The 17,171-nt window shown below is 44.6% G+C and overlaps 1 protein-coding gene across 2 annotated transcripts in view; it reads right to left on the bottom strand.

The window, feature by feature from the left end:
- TENM2 (teneurin transmembrane protein 2) overlaps positions 1 to 17,171 on the bottom strand; it is a 990,950-nt gene that overhangs the window by 177,885 nt on the left and 795,894 nt on the right. For both annotated transcript variants that reach the window (XM_065874146.1, XM_065874147.1), the window contains exons 8-9: positions 14,499 to 14,694; positions 6,080 to 6,181 (exon numbers count right to left, since the gene is read on the bottom strand). In XM_065874146.1, the coding sequence (XP_065730218.1) occupies positions 6,080 to 6,181; positions 14,499 to 14,694 (298 nt within the window). The remainder of the gene's footprint in view (positions 1 to 6,079; positions 6,182 to 14,498; positions 14,695 to 17,171) is intronic.

Genomic DNA, 17,171 nt, shown 5'->3' with positions numbered 1-17,171 from the left:
GACAGCTGATCGGCAGCGGGCGTTGTCGTTTCTAATCGCTATTAAACACGCATTACCGAACAAGGAAGGCTCTGGTGTGTTAAGTTTCTACTGCAGGTTGGGGCCTTAAGCTCAGCACCAAATATGCCATCTGAGAAGCCAGTGTCAAAACAAGATCATCAGAAGCCCTGGAGGTCTTCTGAAGGGCAAAACTGCTTTACACACGACTCAAGGAAGCATCTTAAGTCATTGAGAGACCTTTCAATAAAAGTCAATGAAAGAAAAAGGAATCAGAGTTAAAAAGCATCTAGCCCACAGCAAATAGCATAGAAGTATAGTAATGAGAAAGTCATGCAAGGGGATTAGTAATAACAGAAAAAAACATAAACTAAACACTAACTGAATCATGGGCACGGTTCTAGCTGGACAAGAGAGGCACCTGACGGAAAATGGCACGAGTTATTGGGAAAGAAATGCCATCTGTCCTCAAGCTCTGAATCTGAACAGATTGTTTATTGCATTAAACAATTAATGAAATTCTATGCTAGAAGACACTATTCAGTGTAGCTCCTTTACTAGACTCTCCCCCCATGGAATTTTCTTCACGTTCCCCGATACTAATTGACTATTTTCATAGATCCACACTTCGTTGCTTCATGAACTTCCTGATCGTCTCCTTAATAACATCTATAATAGCATTCAGAGCCCACAGCCCAGCATTTTGGACTTAGGCTTCCATTTCCCACTCACTTATCACGCGCATCCATCAGACGGGAAGCTCTCAGAAGGCAGGCCCTGGCGTTCTTGCCCATCATTGTATCTCTGGTGCTTAGTGCAGGCATATGATAAGCGTCTGCTGGATGCACGAATAAGTTGGGTCCCCTTGACTGATTTGGAACAAGGTGTTAGAACCCCCATACATTCTTCTGGGGTGAGGGTCAGTTCCACTTTGACATCTGAGCCCCTCGGAGCCCCCGGTTTGGTGGGGGCTGAGGAATGAATGCCCTGCGAATTCATGCCGACTGCTTCCTCCATTCCCTGCGGGGATGTCGTCAGATGCCTGATGCAGACTGTCAGGTTTATCAGGAGACAAGGAGCTGTCGTCTGCACCGCACGTCTGAGGGCGCGGGAGGTGCAGCACGAGGTCAGGAGGGTAAATCCGCGTTTCTGTCACTCGGACATACACCCGGCCGCTCGGAATGTGGCGAATTCTCCCTCTGGCAGGAGGGCCTGAGTATGCCGGCTGCCTGCAGTAGCAGAAACTGGCAGACCCGAGGCATCCTGGGCACAGCTGGCAGTGCAGGCACAAAGGGGAATGCGAGTTTGTGATGCGGGTGGACCTGGGCTCGGGACCTCCTAAGGGCTTTTATCAAGAAAGAAGGGACATGATTGTGGGCCACGGCCGGGAGATGGCATGCACTGTTCAGGGTAGCAGGGGCCTCGGGACCAGCTGTCTCTCCTCTCTGCACTTGCTAGCTTGATTACCTCACCCTGGCTGCTCCAGGTCACTCCCTGCTAACACCTACGAGCTTCCTGGGCTCAAAAGTTGTTTGTGAGTAGCAGTGTGTCGTAGTCACTGACAGACTGTGCTGGACCAAGGGGATACGGCCACCCAAGCATCTCTGCCTTACGCGTGAGGGGTGAGGGGAAGGTACACACACGCTCACACCCGGAACCACACACACCCTCACACACACAGCCCCATTTGAATCTTTTTCTTGTTAAAGATCAGAAATGCATCTTTGATAGGACTCACTGAGGAGGGCATAGCATCTTGGGAAAAATGCACAACCTCCATCTAATCACGAGTAAACATCAGACAAACCCGCATCCAGGGACAAGCTAAAAAATACCTGACCAGTACTCTTCAAGACGGTCAAGGTCATGAAAGACAAGAAGAGAGAGAGGAGCCCTCGCAGGCTGGAGGGGACTAAGGAGACATGACAACTAAACACAATGTGGGATCTGGACCAGAAAAAAAAAGGGCAAAATAGGAAACAAGTCTGTGAATTAGTCAATAGCATCGATCAATGTTAATTTCCTGGTTTCACTAACTGAACTTTGATAATTTAAAATGTTGACATTAGGGGAAGCTGAGTGAACTCTGGGAACTCTATGTGCATTTTTGCAACTTGACTGCAAGACAAAAATGCTTTTAATATAAAAAGCTTAAAATATTGGGGGGGGTGATGGCTAAAATAGGATTTATCTCACATTGTTGATATGAGAACAGATAAGATAGTATGTATTATGTACTTACACAATGCCTGGTACATCTTTAATACGTAATAACTATTAGTTGTTATTATAACTATCCGAAAAGGAGGCTTAACTGACCACAAGTAAACGAGGAGCTAATCATTAGGTTTACCCATTTGAAGCTGGTACAGTTAAATCTGTGTGCCTCTTTTTACTGGGTGCTCGCTATATCACACAGGTGTAGGTAGTGAATTTTGTTATTTTTCAGGAGCCCATACTTAGGAGATGAGATGCTCAAGGCTTGAATTTATCTGGGAGCCAGGCTGCTTCACATGTGCTATATATACAGTAGGACCCAATTTGGGGATTCTTGATGTGAAATGAATGTGTGAGAAGCTGACTGGGATTGATTGCTCAGGGCAGTGCAAAGATTCCTTTCTCGAACGCAAATCAAAACTCCAGTGAGGTATCACTGCACACCAGTCAGAACAGCCATCATTAAAAAGTCTATAGATAACAAATGCTGGAGAGGGCGTGGAGAAAAGGGAACCCTCCTACACTGTTGGTGGGAATCTAAATGGTGCAGCCACTACGGAGAACAGTATGGAGGTTCCTCAAAACACTAAAAATAGAGTTGTCATATGAGCTGGCAATCCCTCTCCTGGGCCTATATCCGGACAAAACTGTAATTCAAAAAGATACATGCACTCTATGTTCATAGCACACTATTTACAATAGCCGAGACATGGAAAAAATCTAAATGTCCCTCAACAGACGAATGGATAAAGAAGATGTGGTATATATATACACACAATGGAATATGACTCAGCCATAAAAAAGAATGAAATAATGCGATTTGCAGCAACATGGATGGACCTAGAGATTAACATACCAAGCGAAGTAAGTCAGAAAGAGAAAGACAAATACCATATGATATCACTTACATGAATCTAAAATATGACGCAAATGGACATATCTACAAAACAGAAACAGACTCACAGACAGAGATCAGACTTGTGGTTGCCAAGGCAGAGGGGGAGGTGGGGAAGGGATGGATTGGGAGTTTGGGATTAGCAGATGCAAACTAGTATATATAGGATGGATATACAACAAGGTCCTACTGTATAGCACAGGGAACTATATTCGGTATCCTCTGATAAACCATAATGGCAAAGAATATGGGAAAAAAATATAAAACTGAATCACTTTGCTGTACACCAGAAACCAACACAACATTGTAAATCAATTATACTTCAATAAAATTTTTTATAAAAGGGAAGTATTCCTTTCTCAGTAGATTTAAAGGTGGCACTAACATTTCCTATTTACTGCAACGGATTCCAATTTTCTCTTTTTTAACTTTTCATTTTGACCTGAGTCCTTTTAAAATAAATTCATCTGTGTAAACCTAATGGGTAGACTCAAAGAAATATATGAAGGAAATAAAAATTCTGATGGCCCACACATTTGGCAACAAACATAAAGGTGGTACATGAAAGAGCAAAGTGTGGGAAACAAGGGTTTAGAGTGTTTCCAAACACCGTCATTGTTAATGAAGTAGCTTAAATTTCAAAAATACTAAGGAAGCGACATCTTTAGGGCAAAGCGGTAGAAGCTTACTCCTGACATTCTTAAGCCAACTTTGCCAAGAACAAATGGGGAAACAAGGAGAAAGCAATTTTAATCTCTAAACGCTTCAATTTTGTCCACTGTAGGCATCAACAGCTGAATTAAAATATACAAGTTCAGAGGCCGATTTCAGGAACAGCTTTGAGTGTGCAGGAGGAACTGCTCTTAACAGCCACTCGATATTTGTTTCGTGAGGATCAATTATATACCATGGCTAATGCACGCTCAGAGCGTGCGCCTGGCCACAGTACAGGTGGTAAATGCAAAACGCACACCGAGAGGCCTTTTAAGCAGCTAAATGCACACCCCATTACAGATCCATAATGCAGAATGGACGCTCATCTGCAAATGGATCGAGAGTGAAGAGTTCTTAAATGGCCGGGGTACTTAGGGCTGAAAGGCTGATCCCTGGATGTGCAGTCAGAGCACACACGGTTTTGGGGATTAATAATACATTGATGTGTGTCAGTGTTAATATACATTTACAGCTCACAGGCCCTGCAGCTGAGGGCTCAGCCCATTTGCAGCCACAGATAAAAGGACTATTCTGTCCTTCCTCTCATTAAGGCCTTCACTCCTAGGAAATTAGATTACGCGAGGAAAGCCATTCGAATGCTACTGAGGTTTTCCCTCCTTTAAAGCCTTCGTTCTGAAAAGTACATGGCAACCGTGCGGCAGGGTGTCATCTACCTGCCTCAACAGAGCCCTTCAGAACCGGAGCAAAGGGCTGGCTGCGAGGAACACCAGGCTCCAGTGTCTGCTTGGGCACGTGTCCACGTGCCCCGGGGCAGAGCGTGCCAAGGTGCAAAGCAGCCAAGGGAACGGTCCGGTGGCTGCGTGCTCGCTTCTCCTTTTGTGTCTGACAGGTTTGCCAGACCTTTATGAATGTATCCATAGGTGGTGTCATCTAGGAATGAGTCTCACACACGCGCAACCAAATCCAGAACTTCAGGCACTTAAAAGAGTCCTAGTCACTGATCAGTCAGCATTCAGAAGGATGGGCATCGCAAATCTTTGAAATACTGTGAGTATCTGAAATACGATTTCCCCAAGCCATTGTGATTTAGCTTTTCCAGAGCGGCTTGACTAATGACTGCCTCTCTCTCAGAACGTCAAGGTAGGATGGTCTTTTAATGAGAAGCACAGAAAAGGATGAAAATATTATATGAATGTATAAGTAAATATACTATGACCTATGTAAATAAAAGATGGTAAAACTAAACCCTCCGAGGGCTCACAGTGTGTTCTGCTAAGAGCCTGGGGTGTGTTCTTGCATTCCATCCTCACAATGAACTTAGGAAGGAATTCCCCACTTTCCCAGAGGAGGAAACGGAGATTCAGAAATGTTAGATCACTTGTTCAAGGACACAGAGATCCTGAATGGCTGAGCTTGGGACTGGAACCCAGGAATGCCTGACTCCTGAGCAAGGGCCTGGAACCTCTCCATCACTGTTTTTCAGACTCACGGGCGGGTGGGGAATCAGCGTAGTCAGTGTATTTCATTTATAAAAAGTGAAACGGTACAGAATAGAAAAGAAACATGAAGTGTTGTTTGTGAAAGTCTCATTTTAATTTCACGGTTGTATTTATCTAGGATGTATACTTGTGTGTGTGCGCGCACATACCACGTCTAAAAAGCGTGAGAAACTCTGCGCTCCACTGCGCTCGCCTGTGATCGCACTGCTTGAAGGTCAGGCTCAAGGTCTCCTGCTAGCTAGGCAGGCGGCCCTAAGTCCTCTGTTCTTGTGAGAGTCATTTTCTTCCTTATAATACTTTCCCCCCAAGAATCCCAGGGCCCCCATCATCCTGTGCAAAGCAGTGTAGATAAATTAATAATACAATTTAAAACCAATTCAGCCAAGATAAATAGCACTCCCCAGATTAAGAGCATAGCTGGCCAGAATGAATGAAATTTACTAACCCTGAGATGCTTAATCTTCCATTTCATGGACGTTAATGATTATAAGAAAGGAGTGATGGTAATTCACTTCTGCTTTTACAGGAAATCTAACCATCTCATTTTTAGCAAGTCTTTCTTCTCAGCACACCTCAGTGGCAAGGATCCCTGCCCTGCTCTTACAGGTATATTGGCCAGTTGTCATACGTCGAAGTCTACTCTTTGCCAAAGCATTAGGACGTGTAGCATGCACGGGTTTACAAGATATCCCAGTGGAATTTGCTGGGGAGGCTACTTTGGTGCCCCTTCTCCCACCCCTTTTTGAGAAGCCTATTTTCTATTTTCCAGTCATAGCAGGGAAGTGGTGGTAAATACCTTTAGCACAGTCTACTCCTAGAAATCCTGGAAAGCAGTGACACAGTCCGGACACACATTCGCCATTCCCGTGGCAGTTACGTGGACAGTCCTGCACTGAATCTGCAAAAGAGAGAAATTGAACAATTACTTTTTTCTCTGCCTGCTGGTGAAGCAATTTAAGAGTCAGCCATCCACTGTTTTTCAGGAGCAGTGGTAGTATAACCTCAGGTGCCTACAGAGGACCGGGAGGGAGAAGTGAGTGAAGGAGGAGAACAGGGATGGGTGGGGACTAGGGCAACTTGAACAACGCATGGATGTAACCACTGCTCTCCGTGTGATTAGCCCAGGCAGGAATATGGGGCTAATACTGCTGCAATTTTTGCTTTTTCAAAAGAAACTACTTATCTGGATTTAAAAACTACAATTTTCCAAGACTGAATGCTGGCAAGTTTTTAAACACTGTAAGCCCCACCCTGCCCCAATATCATCCTGTCAATCTGAGATTTGGTCTGAGATGTGGGATATCAGCTTTTAGCCTTAGGGATAGAGAGTGATTCTCCAAATGACAGTGGTGGCTCCTGATCTCAGATTTACAGAGTAAAAAAATCCCCTGCGTTAAAGAAAGAGAAGTCGAAATACGTAAGACTGATCAATTTTGGCATGATTTGGGGATTCATGAAGTAGTAGGTTTGGGGTGGTACAAAAGGTCTTTTATGCCTAGCTTTTTGCAGATCTTATTTTTCATGAAAATCAATTAGTTCACCCTTGTTCTAACCTGTATAGCCATCTTATTTCGTGATTTACCTTGCTATGTGTACTCTCAAGCAATGCCTTCAAAGGGATAATTCTGGAACTTTTTCATGTTGATTTGGGTCTGCACAGAAGGAGTCATACTCTTTTAAAATTATGATTATTATTAACCTAATTTTGCCTTACATTCAAATAAACACATTTAAACTTTCAGGTTCTAAATTACTAGGATGATCAAAAGCCACTATGCCCCAAAGATGACATGACACAGTCCTTGGGGAGCTGGGGACATTGGCTTGGTGATATGCATGAAAGACTAGGAAGTCTAATTGTCCCTAAAGGAGTCACCTGTGAATGGTAAGGGAGGTTTTCCTTTAAACCGAATTTCCCATTTATTCCCACTCTGGACTGAAAAACCAACCCACGCCGTAGTGCTTTCTTTCTATAGTGCTTCACTTCTCAGCTCTCTTCTGCCAGAATCTGGGTGTGGTTGGTTTCCGGCACTAGGAGAACTCAATCAGTGTATCTGCTTTTTCAAAATCAGTATCGAGCCAATTTATTTTCTTCTTCTCCGTTTTTTTTTTTTTTTTTTTTTTTGGCTGCATTGCGTGGCTTGAGGATCTTAGTTCCCTGACCAGGGATTGAACCCGAGCCCTCAGCAGTGAAAGCACAGAGTCCTAACCACTGGACCGCCAGGGAATTCCCAAGCCAATGTCTTTAGTGTCTAACAATTATCACTGCAGGCTCAACTCCCTGAGGTTGGCAGAATAAAGGTGGGCTGAGAAGCATCTGAGTAGCTATCGATTTGTTTCATCTATTCACCCTCCGTTCCTTCTTTCATTCAAAAAGCATTAGGTTGAATCATATGAAGTAGCTGCTTTTGCAGGTCAAAAAGCATTTCACATGATGTTAGGAGACAATCTGCCACGGGTGTCCTGTGTTCCTGAATGTCTTATGAGCAGAGGCACTGACTCCTTAGCTCTGGACTATCTTTTTTTAAAGGCTGTCTGTACAGTGAACAGCCTTGGGAGATAGAGACAGTGTCTGTCTCCAGAGCAAAGGGCAAGTTTAGTTACTGTCCAGTATAAATAAAGATAATGTCTCCCTCTGGAGAAAACAATGAGCCGGTCCACCGCCCATTTGGAGACTCAAGGACGGTAAATTCAGAGTTTCTCTCCTGTCATGTAACCCACTCACTGCCTGTGTAGGTAACACCTGGCTCTGTTTGTGTTGCCCTGTGGGGACTGGGGCTTGCAACTGGCACATATGTTGATACTGTGGATATTACATTGCTCCGAGGAATAAAGTCTTTTGTCTCTGACCCAGGAGCGCCTCCTCTTCTGATAACATCAATGAGACTGTGGCCGGCTACTGTGTGAGCTGACAATTACGGTGAGATCTCAGACCTGTCACAGTCCTTGACATAGGGTTTACTTTTTTTTTTTTTGCAGTACGCGGGCCTCTCACCGCCGTGGTCTCTCCCGCTGCGGAGCACAGGCTCTGGATGCGCAGGCTCAGTGGCCATGGCTCATGGGCCCAGCCACTCCGTGGCAGGTGGGATCTTCCCGGACCGGGGCGTGAACCCGTGTCCCCTGCATCGGCAGGCGGACTCTCAACCACTGCGCCACCAGGGAAGCCCGGGTTTACTTTATTAACTGAGCAACTGTTATATGCAAGGCACCCTACAAGACATTGGTGAATACATTGGTGACTAAGACAGACACAGTCCCTGCCCTCACAGAACTTCCACTGTCACAGAGAATACAGGCCAAAAAAAAATTATCAAATCAAATAAAAATTGTGATATGTGCTTTGAAGAGAATAGGACACTGGGGCTTCCCTGGTGGCGCAGTGGTTGAGAGTCCGCCTGCCGATGCAGGGGACACGGGTTCATGCCCCGGCCCGGGAAGATCCCACATGCTGCACAGCGGCTGGGCCCGTGAGCCATGGCCTCTGAGCCTGTGCGTCCGGAGCCTGTGCTCCGCAATAGGAGAGGCCACAACAGTGAGAAGCCCGCGTACCGTTAAAAAAAAAAAAAAAAAAAAAACGGGGAGTAAGAGGTGGAAGCTACTAAGAAAGGACAGTCAGGGAGGGCATCTCTATTCTATGCAGGTGACATATAAGGGTAAGCTGGAACAGCCAGGTGAAGAGTATTCCAGGCAGGGGAATGCCCTGGCGGTCCAATGGTTAGGACCCTGTGCTTCCACTGCAGTGGGCCGAGGTTTGATCCCTGGTCGGGGAACTAAGATCCTGCAAGCCTCGCAGCGTGGCCACAAAAAAAAAAAATAAAAAAAAAATTAAAAAGCAAGCAAGAAAGAGTATCCCAGGCAGAAGGAAGAGCTGATGCAAAGGCCCTGAGGTGGAAAACGGCAGAACTGAATCCCACGTGGCTGGAGGGTAGCTAAAAAGGAAGAGAGTGACCTAAGATGAGTCTGGAGAAACCCAGATCATCTAGGGCCCTGGAGACCATGTGGATGACCAATGGGAGCAAGTGAAAAATTTTCAACAGAAACGTGACACCATCCAGCTTGCATGTTCAGAAGTCACTCGGACAGCAAAGTAGAGCTAGGTTCTCACTGAGCATCTGGGTCTGGGGATGCTTTGGTGGAAATCTCCCTGTTTTCCAACCTAACATCCTCAGAGACAGAGCATGGAAGACAGGAAGCTCTTTGCTACCACAGTCCCAGGGAAAAGGACTAAAGTCTTTGCAGAGGCTCTGTGCTGGGCTGGAAGGCCTCCTTGCCCTTTAGCTGAGGTATTTATCCTTAAGTCTCAGTTTAGAAAACATTTAGCTTCTAGGCATCTTCCTTCCCTACTGCCCTCAACCTGGGTTTTGTACCCTCCCTTTCCTCTACCTTCCCCTAATTCCTATAATTGTCTTTTTACCTATCTGTCTTCTCTCATCAAGCTCCATGAGGAAGAGACCAGATCTGAACTGATCACCCAGGTATTCTCAATGCTTGGCACACAGTAGGTCCTTGGTAAGTAATCGTAGACGTGTGTGTGTATGTATGTGTGTACGCGCACGCATCTCAGAGGGTGGGAGAATCCAAAATGAGCAAAAACTGCAGTGAAGAGTATTTTTCATTCAATTTCCCCAGGTCTTTTTAAAAAATTAATTTCTATTGGAGTGTAGTTGCTTTACAACGTTGTACTAGTTTCTGCCGTACAGCAAAGTGAATCAGCTATACGTGTACATATATCCCCTCTTTTTCGGATTTCCTTCCCATTTAGGTCACCACAGAGCAATGAGTAGAGTTCCCTGTGCTATACTGTAGGTTCTCATTAGTTATCTATCTTATGTATAGTAGTGTATATATGTCAATCCCAGTCTCCCAATTCATCCCACCTCCCCGCCACCTTGGTATACAATTCATCCCACTTCCCCGCCACCTTGGTATCCATACGTTTGTTCTCTACGTCTTTGTCTCTATTTCTGCTTTGCAAATAAGCTCAACTGCATCATTTTTCTAGATTTCAAATATAAGTGATATTATACGATGTTTGTTTTTCTCTTTCTGACTCTCTTCACTCTATATGACAGTCTCTAGGTCCATCCACGTCTCTGCAAATGGCACAATTTCGTTCCTTTTTATGGCTGAGTAACATTCCATTGTATATATGTACCACATCTTTATCCATTCATCTGTCGATGGACACTTAGGTTGCTTCCGTGTCCTGGCTACTGTAATTAGTGCTGCAGTGAACATTGGGGTGCATGTGTCTTTTTGAATTATGGTTTCCTCAGGGTATATGCCCAGTAGTGGGATTGCTGGCCCATATGGTAGTTCTGTTTTTAGTTTTTTAAGGAACCTCCATACTGTTCTCCCTAGTGGCTGTATCGATTTACATTCTCACCATGCCACCCCCCCGCCCAGGTCTTGTCTTTGAAGCATTTCTACAGTTTTTGAGGAAAGAAACAATTATGTAGTATTGCTGAAATATAGAAGGAGCTCACCTCTCTCAGTCCCCTTTTTCCAACACCCAATTAAATATTACTCTTGAAATCTTATCAGCTTTCCTTTTTGTCAACCTGGTTGGACTTTCGTTGAGGAAACAAGGCAGGTGATGAGAGTTAGCCCAGGAAATTGGATTTTTATACAAGTGGAGGCTAGCCTCCCCGAAATCTGCACCGTGCTTCAAGAATGCCACTCTGTTGTACCCTGAGATGAAACTCATTTCTGAAAGCAGGCTGCTTCTCTCCAAAACACAAAAGACATCCCTGAGTCAAAGGTATATTTAGTGTGATGGCTGGTCAACACCCATCTAACATCCTTCCTTCTGTTTCATATCACAGGGGCTTTCGGCGCTCCTGGCTGCTCTTGATGGAGTGTGTTCCGATAATAGATATGTGTGGGAGAATCTCTGAACCAAATAAAACACTGCACTTTTCCCTACATTTCAGGCCAATTACTATCATTGCTCTATCAAGATGTCTGCCCAACGATTAGGCAGATTACCTCTGACTTTCTCTTCGAGCTACAGTCCAGACGAGAGAAATCCTCTGGGGAGAATTGCTATTCCCAGCTCCGACAGGCGAATGAGGGTAATGGCCTGGGGGAAGGGCATCTCACTACCACTGTCTGTGTCCATGTGGATAAAGGCAACGGAGGGCAGAAGCCATTATTAGATAATATGGCCCCCAGACAACTTGCTGTGTGGAAGGGGAAAGGGATTTATCTGGCTCGAATCCAAAGCAATCCAGTGGTTAAGAGCACAGGCTCTGGGAGAGTTTGAATCCTGACTCCACCCCTTACTAGCTGTGTGTGACCTTGGGCAACTTGTTTAACTTCTCTGAGTCTGGGCTTCCTCAACTGGAAAACAGAATATTGGTAGTAATGACCTCATATAACTACTCTGTGGGTTAACTGATCTAGACCCCAGAAGGGCCAAGTCCAGGAGCTAGTACATGGTCAACTCTCTATAGATGTGCCGTTGTTACTGTTTTTGTTATTAACCATTCCACTGAGTCGTTATAGACTCCAGCTAAGCCAGCTGCTGTGTGTGGGGTCTGCTGTCATGTGTATCAAGTCTTTGCATTTAAACACAAGGCGAATGCATGGACCTGGAGATTGTCATACTGAGTGAGGTCAGTCAGACAGAGAAAGACAAATATCACATGCTCTCACTTATATGTGGAATCTCAGAAAATGGTGCAAATAAACTTATTTACAAAACAGAAATGGAGTCACAGATGTAGAAAACAAGCTTATGATTATCAAGGGGGAAAGGGGTGGGGATAAATTGGAGGATCGGGATTGACACGTACACACTACTACATATAAAATAGATAACTAATAAGGACCAACTCTATAGCACCAGGGAACGCTACTCTACTCTGTAATGACCTATGTGGGAAAAGAATCTAAAAAAGAGTAAGATATCTGTATATGGATAACTGACGCATTTTACTGTACACCTGAAACTAGCACAACATTGTAAATCTACTATATTCCGATAAAAATTAGAAAAAAAAAGATTTACAAAAAGTTTTTTTAAGAAAACACACAAGGTGACCAAAAGGATATCATTTCCCATCATGCTCTTAAGAAAAAGATTGTTCTTTATCTTACCATCTCAAACTAGTTCTAAATGTGTTGCCAGTTTCTTTCTTTTGTGATCTGGTTTTTATCCTTTTACATTATTTTTTTTTTCCCCTCATTGGTACATAACATGCTCCTGGGAACTTTCCCTAACGGTGGAAGACTTCTCCAGTGACTTTCCTGATACAAAGTTTATGCCATTAGTGTAGAGCAGGGCTTGGCAAACTTTTTCTGTCAAGTGACAGAGAGTAAATATTTAGGCTTTATGGGCCAAACTGTCTCCACTGCAACCACTCAACTCTGTTGTTATAGCTGCCACAGACGATTTGTCAACAGATGAATGTGGCTGTGGTCCAATAAAACTTTATTTATAAAAATAGGCAGTGGGCCAGACTTGGCCCATGGGCTCTGGCATGCCAAGCACTGCTTTAAAAGGAGCATTTGGCTAACCCTGTTAGGGCCAATCTTTCCTTAACAGAGGGACTAAACATTAACTTCAATGCTATGGTAAATACCGAATCCCACCTGATTTTGTACCATTCTGAAGTTGTGGCTGCCACCTGAATTTCAGGTTCTCTTTCAAGAATCAGGGAATCCTTCAGAGCAATCCATGAAGCTAACAGAGAAGTTCTTAACATTGCAGTCAATAGAAAAACAGCTGTACAAGATGCGCTCTTAAAAAGTCATCAGCTTGGGACTTCCCTGGTGGTCCGGTGGCTAAGGCTCCGCGCTCCCAATGCAGGGGGGCTGGGTTCGATCCCTGGTCAGGGAACTAGATCCCACGTGCCGCAACTAAAAGATCCTGCATTCAGCAACTAAAAGATCCCACATGCCGCAACTAAAGATCCTGCGTGCTGCAATGAAGATCCTGAAAATAAGACCCAGTGCAGCCAAATAAATAAATAAATATTAAAAAAAAAAAATCATCGGCTTTCACGAGTGACTACCAGCTCCATTCCAGACAGGTTCAGTACGTGAAGTCACATCATCCCTCCCTTCGGAGATATCGTCATTACCTTCCCACAAACGATGAACCTGAGGCTCAGGGAGTTTAGTGACTCTCGCAGGTAGGATGTGGGAAAGAAAAGGTAGGATTTAATCCTGGATCAACCGTCTTATCTAGGTTTCTCTAGTGAAACTTGAGGTCCACAACTAAACGCTGCTGGGACAACATGGCGTTGCAGAAAGGCAATGAATGAGGCCCAGAAGTCCATGCCATTTCCACCATTTCCATATCCTGGGACCTTGAGGGACTCAGTTTCCCGAACCTCAGTTAATTCCTCTGTGAAATGGGTCTAACAATCTTCCCTGATTCAGAGAGGATCAGTTATTATCATTAGTAAGAAGATTAAAACCTAATGACAAAATAAATGTTATGAAAATTATTTATAGGTGATATGATTGTTAAAATTCTTAGGGCTTGCTTTAGAAAACCTCATGAAATATTCTCAAAATAGTGGCCCTCTTACAGGTTTGTATGCACATATAAGGGGAAATTTTGGATAAAATCTTAGCTTTTCCCCAACGGCTACTAAAAAGGACTGCTATAAAACATGCCCCAAATGACAAGTGCTTAATTAAAGCTTTTTGAGATTTACCAATGTGGGAACAAAGATATGATTTCTTTCTTATGGTTATATCCTTTTCCTGATTTATTTGTCAGGTTTTTAAAAAAAATTTTACTTTGAGCTTTCCTTGATTTTTGAGAAAAATTGTGACCTGACACAAATGGTCAGTATTTACTGGCTGCTTAGGGATTTATACCTGTAACATTTCACTTACTCCTTACAGTAGCACTATAAGGAGGGACTAGTTAGTTCTGTTTTACCATGAGGAACTGAGGCTGACAAAAGTCCAATGATTTGCCTAGGTTGTGTGGCCAGGGCTTGAGCCAGGTGGTTGGACCCAAGCTCTTCACTGCAACTCAATCCCTGGTACTCACAGTGCCTTTTTCATGATTTAAGTAGCATTCATATTTTAATCAGGGCTAGTTTTAGGTGGATGATACTATGAACCCTAAATTAAGGATGCTGGTTTGGTCCCCTACATAGTAGGACCACCTTGGAAGATGCGCCTTCAACAGAGAAGCCAGACACTTCCATCCTTTCCTTCATGACATATCACCTCAGAGATCCCGTACCTACCTAAGACTACAGTGTTGAAGGAAACCATCTCTTTGTCTTTGCCATCATTGTAGAAGGCCAGGTGCCACAGGCCCACGTCCAGGTATTGGACAAACACGGCTTCGTTTTGAACCAGGGTCTGTATGCTCCGGCGTTCCCTGGGTGACTCGACCACGCTCCATTTCTCCTTCCCGTCCAGACGCTCCATGAAGTCATACTGGGAAAAGAAGAGAGCATGTGACTTTTCTGTGGGTGTGTGTGCGTGTGCGTGTGCATGTGCGTGTGCGTGTGTGTGTGTGTGTGTGTGTGAGAGAGAGAGAGAGAGAGAGAGAGCGAGAGCTGGGTTTTTGCTCCAGTCCCTACTGGGGTGTTATAGGATACATAGCATATGCCAAGTATAACTTTTTAATAATTCCCCCAATTCTGAATTCCAAATTGCATCTGGCACTCAAGAGTTTCAGGTAAAGAATTATGAACCTATGTTACCAGATACCACTGACTGATCATTCACAAAAGGAAGGTGGTATATCAGAGTAGTTAAGAAAGAGGGCTGAGGAGCCAGACTACCTGGGAGAGAATCTGGAACTTATTAGCTTCACCCGTCCCTCCCTCAATTTTCCCATCTGCAAAACTGAAAATAACAGTACCTATGTTATAGCTTGTTGTGAGAAATAAGATCATATTGATAACAGTGCCTGGCACAAAGCAAACACAAAATACACGTGAGCTGTCATCACCACCACCATCGTCGTCATCATTTCATTCAACTCTTGCAAAACCCCTGTAAGATTGGCACTATTGGTGTCTTGTTTTACAGATAAGAAAACTGAGGCTCAGAGAAGTCCAGCAACACATCAAAAGTCACCCAGTGACCAAGTGAGCAAGCAAAACTGTGGACCTAGATCTGTTTAGGTGCAGTGCCCTCACAGTGCCTGGCCTCCCATCGACCAGCAATTAACTATGAAACTCTGTTTCAATGGAAACCAGGCTCAGAACTGGGAGCAATCAGTGGAAGACAGAGTGGTGGGTGAAGGCAACCAGGAATGGGGTGAGGGGAACGGGAGAGCAAGTGTGATCCAAAGGGGCCTGTCCTAGGGAATGGTGAAATCCTGTGGCAGGCAAGTGGGAGCCACAGAAGATCCTTGAGCAGTGACTGACGACGTGATGGGAGGAATGTTCTGAGGAATTCACTTGCAGGCAGGCTATGAGGCGTTCTAGAAGAGGGAATGAAAAGAAGCAGAAAGACCAGTTAGCAAGCAACTGCAGAAACCCAAGTGTGAGGTGACAGGCGTCTTGATGAGGACAGTGAATGAGGAAAGGGGACAACTTGGCAGGAACATTTCTAGGGAAGAGAGGACAGGGCTTGACCATGGGCTGGACGGGGAGGATGAAGGGAAAGGCAAAGAGGACACCCATGTTTCTTACTTGTTGATGAGAAAATCAATAAGATCCCAGCAGAAGTGCAATCATCTTGCGAACTCTTGCGAAATCATTCCACAGGAAAGTCATTTGCACCTTGACTCCCAGAGAACATTCAAAGTGTAGGTCTTTAGCAGATAAAAACCACCACTGTGGGATTAAGCTCTCTCTCACCACTTTCCCTGCCATAAAAAGGGTTATGTGGGTTACCGACATCCACTGTAACCCCTTTCAGGAACTTCAAAGAATGAAACTCCAGGAAATCTACTAATGGGACTTCCTTGTCAGCAGAATTGCCAGCTTTTCCCAACTGAAATGTGATAATTGAAACCAGAAGAGTCTATAAGCTTAGGTACAAAGGTTCTGCTGTCAGACAGACCTGGGTTTGAATTCTGACTGCCATTCGCTACTGTTTGAAGTGAGGCGGATCTTTTACCCTCTTCCTGGTTTGCATACTAGGGAACAATAACACCCACCTTTCGGGGATGTTATAAGGATGACATGAGATAATGCTTAGGGCAGTGCCTGGAAGATAATAACCATTTTATGAAGTACCTTGTGACTCTGAGTCACTTATTTGCAAATCACAAGGATCGCAGAAGAGAAGCACATGGTTCTAGTTTTTGTATCTGGGGGCCTGGCAAGGGACGTTGCGTAGGAAGTGGAAATCTCCTCCATCTCTCAGGAAACGAATGTTTGTATTTAGCTTCCCTCTACCCCAGAGCCTGTTGGTTGCAGCTGTCTTTATGGGATAAAATAAATGATCTGCAGTGATATGACAAACTGATGCTCCTTTCGGAGCCCTTTGTAACCAGAGCATTTGCTCCTTAGCAACTTGTAAACTTCCGACTACCCAGACCCATGTCTACAAACTGCTGTCAGCCAGAGGAATGAGTGTAACTTCCTCGGTGCCGAGGTGAGAAGGATATAGTTCATTTGGGGTCCAGGTTATCACTCCCACGAGGAAAAGTTGGGGGAAGGTGGTTACTTGCATGGGGCCATTGCTCATTATTAATTTGGGCATCAGTCATCTCTTGCTGAACTGGCTGCCCAGCCCAGGGGCACAGAAATGGCTTAGGACCAGTAGCAGTGTGCACTGTCCAACCAATCAAATGACTCTTGGAAAAGGTATTTGTTAGAGGAGAGACATCTATTTTGGCCGGCTCCTCGGAGCCCCTCCACGGAAGTACGGAGAGCAGTTTTCATTTAAGGAAGAATCTGTGAGCCAGGGGCACTGGGACATGTTGGTCTGACGCGTCCCAATCCTGTATCTCT

This window comes from Phocoena phocoena, chromosome 3, assembly GCF_963924675.1.
Source record: "Phocoena phocoena chromosome 3, mPhoPho1.1, whole genome shotgun sequence".
NCBI lineage: Eukaryota > Metazoa > Chordata > Mammalia > Artiodactyla > Phocoenidae > Phocoena > Phocoena phocoena.
Note: the sequence above shows the minus strand (reverse complement) of the source record. Positions and strands in the feature narration are given on the sequence as shown.